The sequence below is a fragment of the Metopolophium dirhodum genome, chromosome 1, assembly GCF_019925205.1.
Source record: "Metopolophium dirhodum isolate CAU chromosome 1, ASM1992520v1, whole genome shotgun sequence".
NCBI classification, from domain to species: domain Eukaryota; kingdom Metazoa; phylum Arthropoda; class Insecta; order Hemiptera; family Aphididae; genus Metopolophium; species Metopolophium dirhodum.
Genome location: NC_083560.1, coordinates 121,146,854 through 121,163,337, shown reverse-complemented (window position 1 = coordinate 121,163,337; position 16,484 = coordinate 121,146,854). Strand labels below are relative to the sequence as shown.

The 16,484-nt window shown below is 29.1% G+C and overlaps 1 protein-coding gene across 2 annotated transcripts in view; it reads right to left on the bottom strand.

The window, feature by feature from the left end:
• Positions 1-16,484, bottom strand: part of LOC132937398 (uncharacterized) — a 172,736-nt gene that overhangs the window by 32,541 nt on the left and 123,711 nt on the right. For both annotated transcript variants that reach the window (XM_061004217.1, XM_061004216.1), the window contains exons 7-9: positions 14,506-14,867; positions 2,666-2,864; positions 567-703 (exon numbers count right to left, since the gene is read on the bottom strand). In XM_061004217.1, the coding sequence (XP_060860200.1) occupies positions 567-703; positions 2,666-2,864; positions 14,506-14,867 (698 nt within the window). The remainder of the gene's footprint in view (positions 1-566; positions 704-2,665; positions 2,865-14,505; positions 14,868-16,484) is intronic.

Genomic DNA, 16,484 nt, shown 5'->3' with positions numbered 1-16,484 from the left:
TTTGAAAGATAACTTAAACTTTGTAATACAGTATTACAGTGTGAATCGTTTTAGAATACAACAATTCAAACTTTGAAATTAGAAATAATTATCTACATTTAAATCGATAATTATTTGATTTGCTATCATATATTTTTATACTTGAAAAGTTTCATAAATGTTTAATTTTTTCTACGAAACGTAATAAAATCAATATTATGTAAGGAATAATTATTATTTTCACTATTAACCAATAACCGTACGTGAATTACCTACTAATGACGTATTCAGTCTCGATATTCAGAGAAAAAAATTATTCAACTACATTAAAATGACTCCAGACGACGGGTTTTTTAAAACGTGCACACAATTCAGTTCCTATATTTAATTTTAAATTGATTTGAAAAAGTTTACAGGCAATAGTGTATAATACAGTAGGTAATATTTTACTGTATACAATATAATATAGAATCTGAAGATATTATATTATGTTGTTATTAACACGTTTATACTTTATTGCCAAAATATATTATACAACATCGAAAAACGTACAATTCAAATAAACACCAGTAAGATCGATTACTCACGTTATGGTACCAACTGTAACGGATGGTAGTTGACGGATTGGCTCGAGCCGCACATTCGAAATACACGTCATCTCCAGGACCAATACGTCCGGTGTCCAGCATACGATTTCCAAACCGTAACTCTACTATCGGAGGGTCTTGAAAAAATAAACACAATAATGCAAAACAATAACGATACAGTATAAATGTTCAAATAGTAGGTACTTATATTGCAATGAAAATATTTTTAATTTATTATTCGATTTTAATGCGATTATACCTAAATTATGAAACGCATATTATGTACGTTTCGCCGGGTAGGTACTACAATAATACATAGGCACATGAAAATACTACACTAGTTGTATATTACCGATTGAGATTAGGAAAGGCAAAAGGCTATAATCATTTTACACACTTGTTCTTTTGCACATTAACATAATATTATTTCCCGTACTAAATATTATATAAATGCATATTTCCATATTATCTCAAGTGTTATACTATAGTGTTATACAATATGTACACATTACAAAATCTGTGCGTTATTTATTTATTATTTACTATTTTTACAATGTTTACAATTTCTATGGTGGACACCTAGATTGAAGCTGGGAGTATTGTATACGCATATTTTGGGTGTAATAAATAATCAGTAATAATCTTGTGACCAATTTGGATTGGTGGATCAATTTCGTTTTTTTTTTAACTGGCAGATCAGATGATTTCAATCAAGTGTACTTAGCAAATCTAGTAATCTACCCAGGTTGGTTTTAGGATATCAGTGGCGCATACAAATCTTTGAGTGCAAGGCAAAGTTAATTCAAAATTTTTGAAGCCATTATAGTGCGGAGGTTTAAGTTATTGAGTTGTGTATAACTCTAGACACAATACATATTATTTAATTATTATATAATTAACTAAGATACTAACCTCATACCTCATACTATATTTAGTGTATAATATACATAATACTTTTATTTAATGAAATCCTAAGGGCCGTGTCAACAATTAAATTAATATGCATGGCAGATAGTATAAATAAAACTAGTTTACAATAAATTCGCCAACCATTTTTTTTATAAAGAATTTATTAAACCTCTGATTTTTTAAATTTTGAAATACTTTATACACTTAAAAACCATAATATTTTTAAGCTCTTGTAGTTTTTATACTACTTATGTAGTGTCCTGCGGTGACACAAACTTCTAGTTTTAAAATGAGATCTGTCATTGTCTACTATCCATTATTAATTAGTGGATTATTTTTCTGGCTTTAACAAAATGTTGACGTCAAAATCAAAATTCGAACGAGTAGATTTTGAATTATTTAACTTTGTGTACTAAGGATAATAGATTCATGATAATGGGGTTTGCAGTATGTGGTGGCAATGGTAATAAAATTTTTTAGTAATTTATATTGATCCATCAATATTTACAATTTATAAAAACGGTTCAACTATAATAAATACTAGATCTGATATAACATATATTTTATACTATATTGTAAAACCATTTTTAAGGATTATTATTTTTAGTAGGTATAAATATTTTAATAACTTGTTGAAATGCTACTCTTTTAAGTTTTAATTTTAATACGTCAACATTTTCAGAAAAATTGTCCGTAAAAGCACTATATAATTAACAGTAAAAATGGGGGGGTTCTAAATTAGAAAAACAGTAGTTTGTACTACTGCAGGACACTCCTTAAGTAGTACAAAAATATTTAAGAATTTGAAAATATGGCGTCTTAAGTACGTATATTTAAAAGTTCAAATATATATTGTTAAATTAACAAATGGGGAAGACCACGTTTGGTGATTTCTATGTGAATAAAGAAACATGACAATTAGATACTTAGCTATAAAATAAAAATGTATTAGCATTGATTTTTGAAAACTATAGAGGACATTATTTTAATAAAAGTTTTCAACAAAATATATAATTAGACATTACGAGTAGGTACAGTTACGTATTACGTTATTTGCTTATTACATTCCATTACACTAAAATTAATTCTAAATTTTATATGTATTTTATATTCTGGTATGCCTATTATATATATCTATACATATATTATAGATTTACACTCTACATAATATTATGTTATTAATAACTTACATTGAACATCCAACGTTATTTTGGTTTCCACGTAATGGCGGTCAAACGTTTTGATGACCGGATTGTATGCATGACAAACTAAAGTTGATTCGTTGTCGTCATTTTCATTAATAACTGCAGATTTTGGACCCCAAAGTATGAAACTTAGAATACTCGTGGTCACAACCAATTCATCTTTGTCTGTCACTATTTCTGGTGTCTACATGGAAAACAAATATAAAATATTATTCCATTGCAACTATACCTACTTAATATCAATAAAGCACACAATTTTTGGGTTTTCGTTAAACTATAATGTACATTTATATAATTAGATACTTTATACACATAAAGATAATATTCTAAACAATTAAAAAATAAGAAGACCTTAGTCTTTTGTAATATTATATTATTCTTAAAAATAATAATAACAAAAATACGATTCGATGAAAATAATAAATAACAATAAAAAGGAACTACCTACTGAATTTACATTGACGTGTACTCAGGTGCGGATTTACCCATAGTCCACCCAGGCACGTGCCTAGGGCGCAATATTTTTTGGGGCACAATTTTTTAGTTAATTTTTATGTTTTAGTTTTTCATAATTTCATAGTTATATTTGCTTAAATTTATATTTTATATTAATTTTTTTTTGCATACAACTAGCACGAAACTGGAGAAAGGTCACGTCGCAGTAACGTTTTAATTTATAAGCTATAATAACCTTGCCGTATGAGTTTAATCCTGCGAACGGCGCGCACCGCCACCACAAGAGGTTCGACATCGACACTCGACGAGGCAGTTGCCTATGTTAATGCATGTGAGGTGGTATACGGGTGTGCGGCGTCAATACATACAATATTGTGAATGACGCATGCGCAAAACGCCAGCCAAGGCAGTCAAATATACTGCCTCGGGCCGCCGGGTACATGGTATATAGCCGCTCTACTAGCTAGATGGGGGACAGCTCGCACAGTGCTTAGCAAGTAAATTATTTGATATTAACTGGAATGACCTGCCTCGCCACGCACCCGGTACCACAATAAGTGTGCGCGGGCGCGCGGCCACTAAACTAGTCTATTCTTAGAATACTGGAATTAATTGTGGAAATCAGATGTCTTGATAAAGTGAATCAATAATAATAAACATTGCGACGACGGCACTATCACCCGTCTCCTGCATAGTGCATACTGCTCAGAAATCTGCTAATCGATTACGATTATAGAGACTATATATAATGCTCACCACTTTAATCAGTAACAACTGCCTGTCTATCTATAAGAAAACATAAATTAAAATATTAAGGATTAAACACGGGAGCACGCCAATGTATAGGGTTGTAATATGCGCTAGTGTTGTAGTGCCTATAGAGGCGGAAAAATGGTAAGTCCGCCCCTGCGTGTACTGCAAATTATATTGGCCATAAGATAGGTAGGTCGCATATTGTATTAAATAGCCAATATAAAAATGTGTACCTACATGTAAAATGAATTGATTGATACCTAAACGATTATGTTAATAAATTGTGAGTAAATTGAAATTAAAATATGTAATGTGTCACGTTTGATTTATGAAATAATAAACTACCAATCCTCTATCCGTCTGTCTAACAAATATTGTGACTTAATACTGACAGTAATTTTTTTTGATTTAGGTACTACCTACGCACATAATATACATTTTTTATATTGTCTTTTAATATTTAGCCAAACGATATTGTAAATCAATTTGTTTACTTAAAATTTTATAAAGCTGCTTTTATTCATATACAATATACTATTAACCATTGATGCTTATATTATAATTTAATTATTATTAAATATTTTTGAAACAACATCGAAGAACAAAATTAATATCATATTGAAAGTTCAAATATATAGGAGGAGTATAAATTGAATGACATACAAAAGAAGTTCATCGACGTAAACTTTTCCTTCGCTATTAAAACTTATGTTCTTGAACTTAGAAAATAATAAACCATCAAAAATACTGTAAGTATGAAGGCAATTTTGTAATACTCAGGTGTCAACCGTATTGCGAATGTACCTACCAAAATAAATACGACTTATATGATACAAGATACAAGATAATATTATATAAACTTTACCCTAATGTTTTTGTAATGCTTGTGAATTATACTTAGTATAACTTTGAATGCATATTTATATTATCCTAACATAATATCTCTATTTATATTTGGATTACCTATGAATTAACAGTATGGTATTATTATAATGCAATATTTTTTTAAAAAATATTTTATAAAATTGTTATAATTGTATAGTATAAAGTTTGATGAAGTGACAACATTTAACACGATTTCAAACGATTAATTTCTTATGAAAATGTTTTTAAACATTTGTTTTATTTGAGCTTATAAGCTTCAAAAACAATGGCTATCAGCTGTATTTACAATTATTTTATTTTATTGTCTCTTAATATCTAAATATTGAATTCCTAAAATTCCATTCGTCGATTTGATATTTTATGGTCCAATGATTTTATACAATTGGTCTGGTATTTTGTTTTTATTCTTTCCTGTTCGTAATGGAGACATTACGTACCTACCTACTGTGATAGTAGTTAGGTTCACAATATGTTTCACTGATTTTTGGGTTCCGCATGTGAGACATGTGAGGGTAATTTTAGTATGCCCAGTTCTTAATCTGTTTAATATTATTTGGTATTTTCTAGAGTTATAGCTGATAGGCAATTTGTGGATTGTTCGTGTTATTTCACTTGACTTTGGAATTGTTTTTTTTTCGATGTTTATCCCGTTTATTTTGGCAGATTGTATCGATATGAATTTTTAAATCAGTGAAAATATTTGTATTATATTAATAATAATAATACAAATATGTAATATATTCGAATAAAATGTATAGTCTATGGTTAAGGTTATTAATTTATTTCTTCTATATTACACTATATAGAAAAATATGTTTTGTGAAAAAATCGAGTAGGTAGTCGGTCCTTTGATGCAGCATAACTTGATTTCGAGTAATATTTCGAGAAGGAAAGTTAAAGTAAGGAATTCAAATTGAATAAAGTAAAGTTATTAATAAAGTAATATTTGTTTTTACTTTTTTTTTTATCTGATGACGGTGGCCCACTTTTAAAATTAAAATGTTACCCATGGGTTTTGTCCCGAAGAAAAATAAAAGTCAAATCATTGATAATTTTAGTGTTGCTTGGAGATTTTATGCATAAACGGAAAAGTTCAATTTCGTATGTGATATAGAAATATTATTATTTTATAATTTAAACCACAGTACAGTTGTATTTATCTTTACCGCTAGTAAAGTATATACTTCGCCGTGGCCGCGCGCTGGTACTATATTATGAAAATACAATAAAAACACGTATATAATACGAACTCGGTTTTCCCGTCGCCATCACCGCAGAAACTCTAAAAACTTGTTCTTTATTTATTCACAGTCCGTCGACAAACATAATACACAACAAAGTTATATATACACTCACTACTGCTGTACTTGGGCGGCACAGGCACAGGCACAGGCAGGGCTCGGCGAGGTGGCAGGAGGAGCGGGCAATGAATATACATATATGTATTTCTCTGCTGCTGCTGCATAGTAGGTTTGTTTGTTCAGGCCCCCTCGTCTTTTGTTGTATACGTTTTTCGCTACCGCCTCTGAGTTTTCCCGTAGAAGTATTATTGTTATTACTATTATTATTTGTTTACACCAACCCGTAAAACTCGCCAAAAACTACAGTAGTATTTCTACTGCCGCTGTTGATTCGTTCGTTAAAAATGTTCGTATTTGTCTTAATATTATACAAAGTTTGAAAGCTTACTGCAATACACACACACGCGCACGCGCACATGTATAGGTGCGTATATCGTACTCATATATACATATATACGCACACACGTCCACACTCGCCGGATGTTTGCTCGGGCGTACGCTTTACTTATACTTACTTGTGCGCAATACTTTATATATTTTCTCGAATGCTTACTTTTTGCTTAGACAACTTTACATTACCCGTTCGGCGCGGTGCCGCGCCAGCGAAAAACATGTTTGTTTTAAGCGGTGATCATCCGATGAATACTCTCCGGCCGTGGTGGTGCGTTTATCGCGTGTTTATTCGGATTTTTAGGTCGACCGTGGACCGACCTGCTATGCAAACATCATATTATTATTGTTATTTTTTTCTTCGTTCTATTATTGTGTCTCGAACAGAGCCCACGAACCGCAACGATATTCCCTTTGGTTTGCACATCATATGTGTAACGTCTTTATCATCGGTAGGAGTGGTGTGCGTAAAACGTTTCCGTATAATAATTATTCTGTCTCGTAGGATAGCATCAATATTTATCTGCACTCCGGCGGAACACATGTTTAATTATTGCTTTGTAATTTTCATGGGTTTTTCATATTATATGTACATTTAATCGTGGTTTACGTTTGACGGCAGAACGAATTTCTTTTGAGGCTGTCTTAACTTATTTTTCTTCGCGGTTGTGTTTACACATTACAATCCCTTTGATGAATATACGTTATTGTTATTATAATAATATCTGGATGTGTTCTTCTCACCACAACACTACGTCACTATTTAATATTGTAACGCCGAATTTGAGTGTTCTCGGAATTTTATTATTTTTACTAAAAAATCGATACGTATATGCATAGGTACTTATGGTAAATTTCGCACCTTTATTGGCTGTGGAAACTCGTATCACACCACGTGAAGTCGAGACGAGACGCGAGTACACTAATATTGTCGTTACGATGGTTTCCCGTTGACACTCGCGGTAGTAGACATTTAATTTCTTAAGACCGAAGACATATCAAGTGTATTTTATATGGATAGTCCTGAAAGATGTATCTTTACGAATTTTCATTAACCGATGTGTCCGGTGTGCGGTTCTAATCAATAATGCAACTTTATATGTATGTGTGCGTTATCGATGTATAACGAATATTATATCAGCGTACCTCCAAGCGGTATTTAACGGTGTGATTTTGTGGAGAACTGTGCCATATTGATATGTTATATAGAAGTGTACAGATTTTAACGACGACTTTTTTCTTCAAAGTGTGTGTGGTTACGACTACCGCCACTGTATTATAAAGTTCTACAATCCTGCACGTACTTCGTTGAACACGAGTTGTATAATATTTTATTTTAGCTCATAATCCCCACGCGATTTATTGTAGCCGTATATTTATCTAATAAACGTTGTAATCATACAGTCGCTACCTATACTATATTATTATATTATTATTATATATTATCATTTATTCCTTTGTCAATAATCAATATTTATAAGTCATATATTATAGTTATTACATCTTAGTCAGTGGAATATACACTGAATATAACTTTTGTAGTGGTAGGCAGTTGGGGGAGGTAAACGAGAATAACCTAACCGGTGTATTTATAATGTGAAATAAAAATAAGAAAAAAAAAATAGGAAAAACTTTATAGTCAAAGTTGTTCAAATAAAATAAATTTAATTAAAGTCCAAACTAAAAAATGGGAAGTGAAATTTGAAATTTTTATTTAAAACAAGTGTCATATCTTGTCCTTATTATGCGGTAAAAAAAACCCGAATTCATTCAGGGTTATGCTTTCGAAATGTTTTGTGTTACCTTTATCGTTTAACACACTTTATATAACAAATATATTTATATTTATATATAATATATATATAGGTACGTATTATAACTACTTGGATATGACAGTTGTACAACACTGATTGTTTTACTTCGACTATAATATGGACGACTACGAATTCGGTAATGGCCCAACCACGTAATTATTTTTATTACGTGATTCAAGACTAACAGTACCTACACAATTACATGAAATTTTAATTATTCTATTTAGATGTAACCGTGTAAGTAACATTACACACGAAATTCTCTTATAATATATCTACGAGAAGAATTTCCTACTAATCGATATTATGGTTTTCGATGTTAAAACATTTCGCCGTTTTATTTTCACTATTTATTTATTGTTCGTGATTTTAACTAGCTCCCTGGGGTTACATTATGATACTATCGTCCATCATGATATTTTGTGTCACGGTTGCCACTATCATCGTGCGAACCTAGGTTAACAAGTGTATACCTATACTCGCCATACTATATAGGATTATTATAATGAAATAACTACATTTTTATTCTGAATTTGAACAACGCAGTATTATGTATTTAAGCTTTTCCTAAAAAAAAAAAACATTATTTCTTGACATTCTTTCGACCCCCACATCTCCCCTATACTTGGTCACAGGAATAACACTAGATATCAAAATACGTAAATATTTTGAAATAATTGATCATAGTTGGCGTTGATAACAAAAGTAGCGGTGAATGTTCACGGCGGCAGAAACAATAACATATTTGTGTTTAGAAATTACTACCCTACTATCCCTAGTTCCAACGTAACAGTTACAACAATGATTGATAATAAATTACTGAGTATAATATTATTAAATACAGAGAATTTATAAATCATCTTATTATTAATTTTAGGTTACAGCTATATTTAAATGATACAGCACATAATCACTCAAAGCTAAGTTGATTTAATGAATCAATTTAGCACTGAATCCAAATAGCCAATGCACAAATTAAATCATTTCACATTTTAAATTATATTATGACCAAAAGCCAGTATTGTATTAAAACTTATAACCAATATATTTGAAATATTATCTTTAATATTTTACTATAGTCATTTATTACTCAATTGAGGTGGTATAGTTAACACTACTTTTAATTTGTATGCACTCGAAAAAAAATATTACTTCTTATTCATTAATTTAATATTTGAATTTGCCTATTATTTTATAATTTTAAGAGATCCAAGTAGATACGACTGATACGAGTGTTACTAATCCCAAAATACACAAACGCACCTCAAATGTGCAAATGTATACAATTATTTATAAGCGCAAAAAATTATACCTTATTAAACAACTCAATGGGACAAACAAATATGCGTTGTCCCATTGAGAAAGTCAAGTCGAGTAAAAAAAGATTTTAACGAAGAAGTACTTTTTTTTTATATGTTGCAAGCTGGTAACTTTGCTAACAAAATATGTTTTACCGCCTTACCACCCTTACCTATAGACAATTTAAATCATAAATATCCATCGATCCGCAGTATTACGTACTTGCGTAGGTTTAATGTAAAATATATTGTTGCGTTTATGAACCACTATTATAATATCCAAGAATAAAAGTATTTTTTTTTTACTTATATGATTAAATAATATTAACATAATGATAAAAAAATCTTCCGGTTTACTCTGATGTTATAGATTTTAAAATATTGAACAGACATTTTATAAATTAAAATGTTCAATAGATATTCGTCTATAACACTATGCTTTTTTTTAAACCCTATTCTTAAACAAATGATCATAGATAAAATAAAACCCCATTGTTATGTAACCAAACACTTCTTGATTTCTCTGTCTACAACATTCACACATTTTTATTACTTAAAATAATGAATTTTACTTTATGTGTATATACAGAAAAACTCATTAATATTTACAAATCCAATGCATAATACCATCTGTCTGAACAAACAGTAATGTTTATTCGAAATATGGTTGAATTGGTGGCATATTTACACAATCATGTGAGTCATCATTTGATTAACGTATAATATACGATATACCTAAGTAATTATATTAGTTAAAATACAAATGTCAAGGTATGTATTTATTAATCAAATCTGTTATGTGTTTTCTTATGAAGTAAATGAACAAAATTAGTTTTAAAATTAATTATTTCATAAGTACCTAACTATGTTTAGTACGTAAAAAATAGTACATTTAAAAATGTTTGAAATGTTTTGTCCTTCGTAGTTTGAAGTCCTGTGATCTGGTGAATCATTTACAATCATTATAGTGCTATACGCATTTTTTTATTCACTCAAATACAATCTCCTAATACACATCCTCAAGGCGGAAATCTTAATAAAATTATTGTGAGGGGTTACAATTTAAAAAATCTAAAACAGGTTGTTTTTTTCTAACTCACCAGCTAGACACTATCAGACTATCTTAAATATTAATTTGTACTTGAGAATTCATAAAATGTTTAGTTTAAATACCTAACTACCTAAGGCTTAAAAATGTAATATTTATTACAAAGAATAAAATTATAACTTCAAAACATTAAGGTCCATAATATATAAATATTATAAAAAAGCAGATAACAATTAAGAACATATGTTAGGTATATGGGTACCATATGGTAGGACGGTACCTATACATTTTATTTTCACCTGAACTTTTTGTTAATATACTAATCAGTTTGTCTTAAAATGTAATAATTCAATTTTTACACCATAAAAATAATAAATTACCACTTAATAATTGTTCAAGCTGACAATCTGATGGGTCATTTACATACCTGGACCACGGGGACGCCTCCTCCCTTACCACAACATATCCGGGCGCAGGCTTAGTATTTTAAAACATTGTTTTAAAATACTACTTTCAAACCACAATCACTTTACACCTATCTCGTTTCTTACATTTTCATAGTATTTTACATTTTTACCTAATAATTACATTTAAAATATTTCATCAAGTGCAGGAAATTACCATGCAGTGACTCGTCAAGGTAAACCATATAACTGTTGACGTGTAAACTTAATGAGTTTACTCATCAACAGCTTAATATATTATAATATTCTATTTTATCAGAGAGAGCAATATAAATTATTGTTATAATAATATATTATTGTTATTATAATTATTTATGTTGGTTGAATAATAATAATAATGTTGACAAAACATTACAATCATTTTTAAATATACTATTTTTTACGTACTAAACATAGTATTACTCATGAAATAATTAATTTTAAAACTAATTTTGTTCATTTACTTCATAAGAAAACACATGACAGATTTGATTAATAAATACATACCTTAACATTTGTATTTTAACTAATATAACTACTGCCTAGTGCCTACAAAATTTTACAATTTTCTAAAATAATGTATAGGTATTACCTATAACCTAGTTTAATCAATAATAGTGTTATTCATGATAAAAGTCAACTAGGTACGTAATAATACGTTTCACTTGTTATAATCGTTATCGTCAAATAATTATTTATATCAGCACCTACTCAATATATTATACTGCTTTGTATTTTTTTTTTTTTTTACGACAAATGAATTTTTAAAATATGTTTTGGGAAACTGGTAGCTGTATTTTGTCATTTACAAATAAAATCGAAATAATAGTCATTGTTGTCAAACTGCATAGTATTGTGTCAGAGAGGCAAACTTAATTTTTAGAACAAATACAAATATCGGCGATGATGCTGAAATACATTAATTGATGAATTAACTGAGTTATAGTGGTCCGCTATTGTTTTTGATCATTATTCATTAGCTAGAACTGTGTGTTTATAATAGAACAATAATGATAATAATAATAATAGTAATTCTAGATATGGAAGTGGTTGTATTGGGTAAACATTCTGTATTTTGTAACAATCGATAAAATAAAATATGTCGTATAATATTAATTTGTAAATAGTGCATACACATGGCACATCTATCTTTCTGTGCATTTCTATGTTAAACCATAAAGGATAAATTCTCTTTGGGATTAAAATACAGAACACAATTTTTTTTTTTAATTATTAATCCTTGTATTTCCATAATTATTTTAGAAAATATATAATATGTTTTAAATTTTAATGGTTTTTATACTTCGGTTTTTGCGTTGGTATAGGGCAGTTTTGAATGGTCTTATAAACCATAAGATTTTGATACATAACCATTGATGTGATAGTATTTTATAATAAAAACAATTTCTATCAAAAACGCAGTATTTTCTATGGACAATATCTACATTTATATATATAATATATATATTGTTTATTGCTTAAAATTATTACCTAACACTTAATGAAATTTATAATTAAAAATGAACTTAAATTATATTTGAAATTGTTTATAAGTTTGTAGGTACAACTGATTATTTTATCTATATAATTTAAAAATTATGATCGATTTTATCATGCGATGATAATTATTCCACAATTTAATATGATTATAAGTTATAACCTATATCAAAACTCAAAAGACAAAAATCAATAAAAACGGCAGTCTGTCAAAGTGTAGGTATAATATTACCCCTTACAAATCTTTTTGAAATGATAATGTACATTCATTCCATAAAACAAACATATTACCTATAGAACCAATTAAATAATATACCTATAGTGTAAACATAATTGTAAATGATACATTTTCGTAAATACCATAAATGAAGAACAATGGTGATAATGCCAAATTACGTACATTTAGAGAGAGAGAGAGAGAACAACTTTATTTATAAAATACATAGCGGACTGCCTGTCTAACAGGTTGCCTATAGTGACACAGAATACTTATCAGACATTTTGTTATTGATTGTAATAGAAATAGATTTTTGTTCAATTATGTTTTTATTTAACATTATGTTCAGAACAATTATTAAAGGCATATTTTTAAGTTTTGTAGTATTATTATTAGTGCATCAAGTCGTACCTATTGTTTAAAGACATTTTCCAGTTTTTTTGGAAAATCCACGCAGTAATCATAACTGATAAATGTGGGCATGTCTTCTTTAATTTATTTAAACATATTTTTTTTAATTTGCAATCAAATATATTAGGTACCTAAGTGTTTAATAGTTATTTAACTAAAATGTATATACATAATTATTATAAACATAATTAAAATGTATATTTGACAATTAATTACATTTATATATTACATTACATAGTAAGGTAATATCCCATTAATTAACTCCATAACTAAGTAAAATATTTGTACAACACCCTAGTAAAAATAATTCTTGGAGATAGGTATATTATAATAATTATACCATATTAATATACGGTTTAAAAATAAAAATAATAATACAGGCTTAACCAAGACATTGTTGTTTTGAGAATTTGATTTTTATTAAAAATGTACTGCACTACGGCTTGTCATTAAATATTCAAAAATATAATTGAAAGGTGCTATTGAAGTATATTGGTGTCCAATGTAATACAATTAATTTTTTTACAGACATATTATGCAATTTAGACATCTTCGTCGCATTATATTGAAATACTTTTAGTCGTATTTTTTCATTGATACAGTTATAATAGTAAATAGTAATTATGCGTTCTGTGTGCAAAATATAAGGTTGGGTGGTTATAAGACATGTCTTAGTTTCAGTCGTTGTTATTGTGGAAATACAACGTATAATTATCATTAAAGCGTATTTTATAACAATATTCCATTCGCACAAGTGACACATTTCAATTTTAGACAATTAGGTTTTAGGTGTAAGTGTATCGTGTATATGCTCACTGACATAATAATGATTATAAAAAAAAAAGTATTAGTGATGGCTCTATTCTAGTTCAGTGTACCCATCATGTAATCATGTACAGGCACGTGCACAATAGTGGGGGGGGGGGCTCGTTCTGTGAACCCCTCCCACAAAGCCTTTTTTCTGCATCTAGGTCATTAACATTTATTAGATTTATTGTATTAAAAGCAAGTGTACTTCTGCTAAACTCCTAAATGTGTGGTTTAACCACTCTAACCTATTGATGTAAACAATTTTCATATACTTAAAAATGAATATAAATATAATATTATTTATTAATAATTTATGTATCTATATTATAACTTTTTTTTTCGAAACCCCCTCCACGAAAATCTCGCACACGGGTTGACCATGTATATAATATAGGTATATCAAACAATATACTATCGAGCCCAATGTATAATATTTTGCTTCGTGTATATAATTCGTTAAATTGTAAGTAACAATCGTAAAAATAAGGAACGTATTACTTACTTGTTGTGTTTCCACCACGCCGGAGATTGTACCTTCTAAATTCGCCGACGCACCGCCTCGTTGTTCTCCCAATAAGACCATCAGGGACGATGCACCCATCGTACGAGTGGAATTTATCGATTGACCAACGTTAAAGCGTTGATTTTTTTTTAATAGATACCATTCGATTGTAGCCAATGGTCGAGATCCTTTCGAACGGCACTCGGCTTGATACACCCGGTCGGCTCTAATTGTATATTTCTTGTGATCAACTGTATCTTCCGACGCGAACACTTCATTTTTCTCAATCACATGGCTTTCATTACTTTTCAAATGGTTTGCGTATCCTTTTATTGATATGATTTGTACTTCGGTGGGTTTCACTGTAAAAAAAATATTAGTTAAATTATTCAACAACAATGAAAATACAAGGTGAATTTTTTTTTGTACCCATGTATCAAATGTATATACGAGACAATATCGTTACTTATCTTCGAATATAATATATACCAAAAATGTACAAAGAATCGAAGAAAAATCAATATTTACAAAATATGAATACAATAAAGTACATCAATTGATTACGGTTGAAGGAGTTCACGAATGTCGGCTCATAGTAGTATTGAACATTTGTCTGCATTGAATAATATGAAATAATTATCAAACAGGTAGGTACAATGAACTCAAAGTGATTATATTAGGTATAGCACTTGGAAAAATACGGTGTGGCGTATACACAGTTTTTTTTTTAGAAGACGGTGTTATTTTAAGGAATATCTACTTTTATAAGCCCCAATAAAATGCAAAAACTAAATTTTAATCAGTTTTTTATTTACGAAAGATATATTATTATTCTGAGATGTATAGGTATAACCGAAAATGATAGATTTATAAGTAGAATAATACGATGAATGTTATCAGCATTGGCCGACGCTCCACGCCGTGTGCCGTTAATGATAATCACAATTTACCAAACAACACCTAAGTAAAATCACTTGCAGCAAGTACCTACTGGCGGTAGTCAACCAAACAAATCAAAAATACTGTCAACAACTACCGACATTGAAATTATTTTATGTACATCATAGTTTTTAATTTTTATACGACATCATTATACAGGTAGTGAAACAAAATGGCAAATTAACAGTATTATAGTAATATTCTGTTGTTTATAAGTTCAAAAAAATATATAGGTTAAAAGTAAATATGCAGCTGAATAGGTCGGTACGTCAATATTCTATAATATTTGAATAGTTACCACGTTAGGCTTGATGCACCTTTATGTAGCCTTTATTTTACACTTATTTCGTTCTGCACAGTTATATAATTTTCTATAAACAAAAAGCGTTGAACACTCTGCCAACACTCTCATAAAGCATTATGAATATTATTATCTAAGAATTTGTATTATTATTACTTATTATTAATTATACTAAGGATTACAGTTTTGGTTTTATATTTCAAGAATATAATATAATATTATGGTAATATGTGAATTGGGTCAAATCTATGATGCTTGAATAAAAAATTGGGTATTTTACTGTTAAGGGTGTCGGTCCTGGTTTTCTCAATTTTCCGCAATTTATTGAAAATTATATATGCCTCATTGATGAGTCGAATTTTGATAATTTTTTTTTATCTGAAACATGAGAACTTTTTTTAGGTCAGATCAAAGCCTGGATTTTCATTTTACTTTAAATAGAGCTGGAAAAACACGTCTGACAAATAACAAATATTGTAATAAAAATGCATATTTTAGCTTCTATAATTATAATTTTGAAAATGGGGCTTTAATCCGACTTAAAAAATGTTCTCTTCTTTTAAAGAAAATAAAAATTAACAAAATCTGACTAAAATAGTAAAATACAGGGTGTAAGAGTTTTTCTGTAAGACATGTTTTTTTTTACTAAAAAAAGCGCAGACTCCGACACCCTTAATGTATATTGACATACTGTTGTAGTTTACTGATGCACATTATTATGCTAATAAATAATATTTAA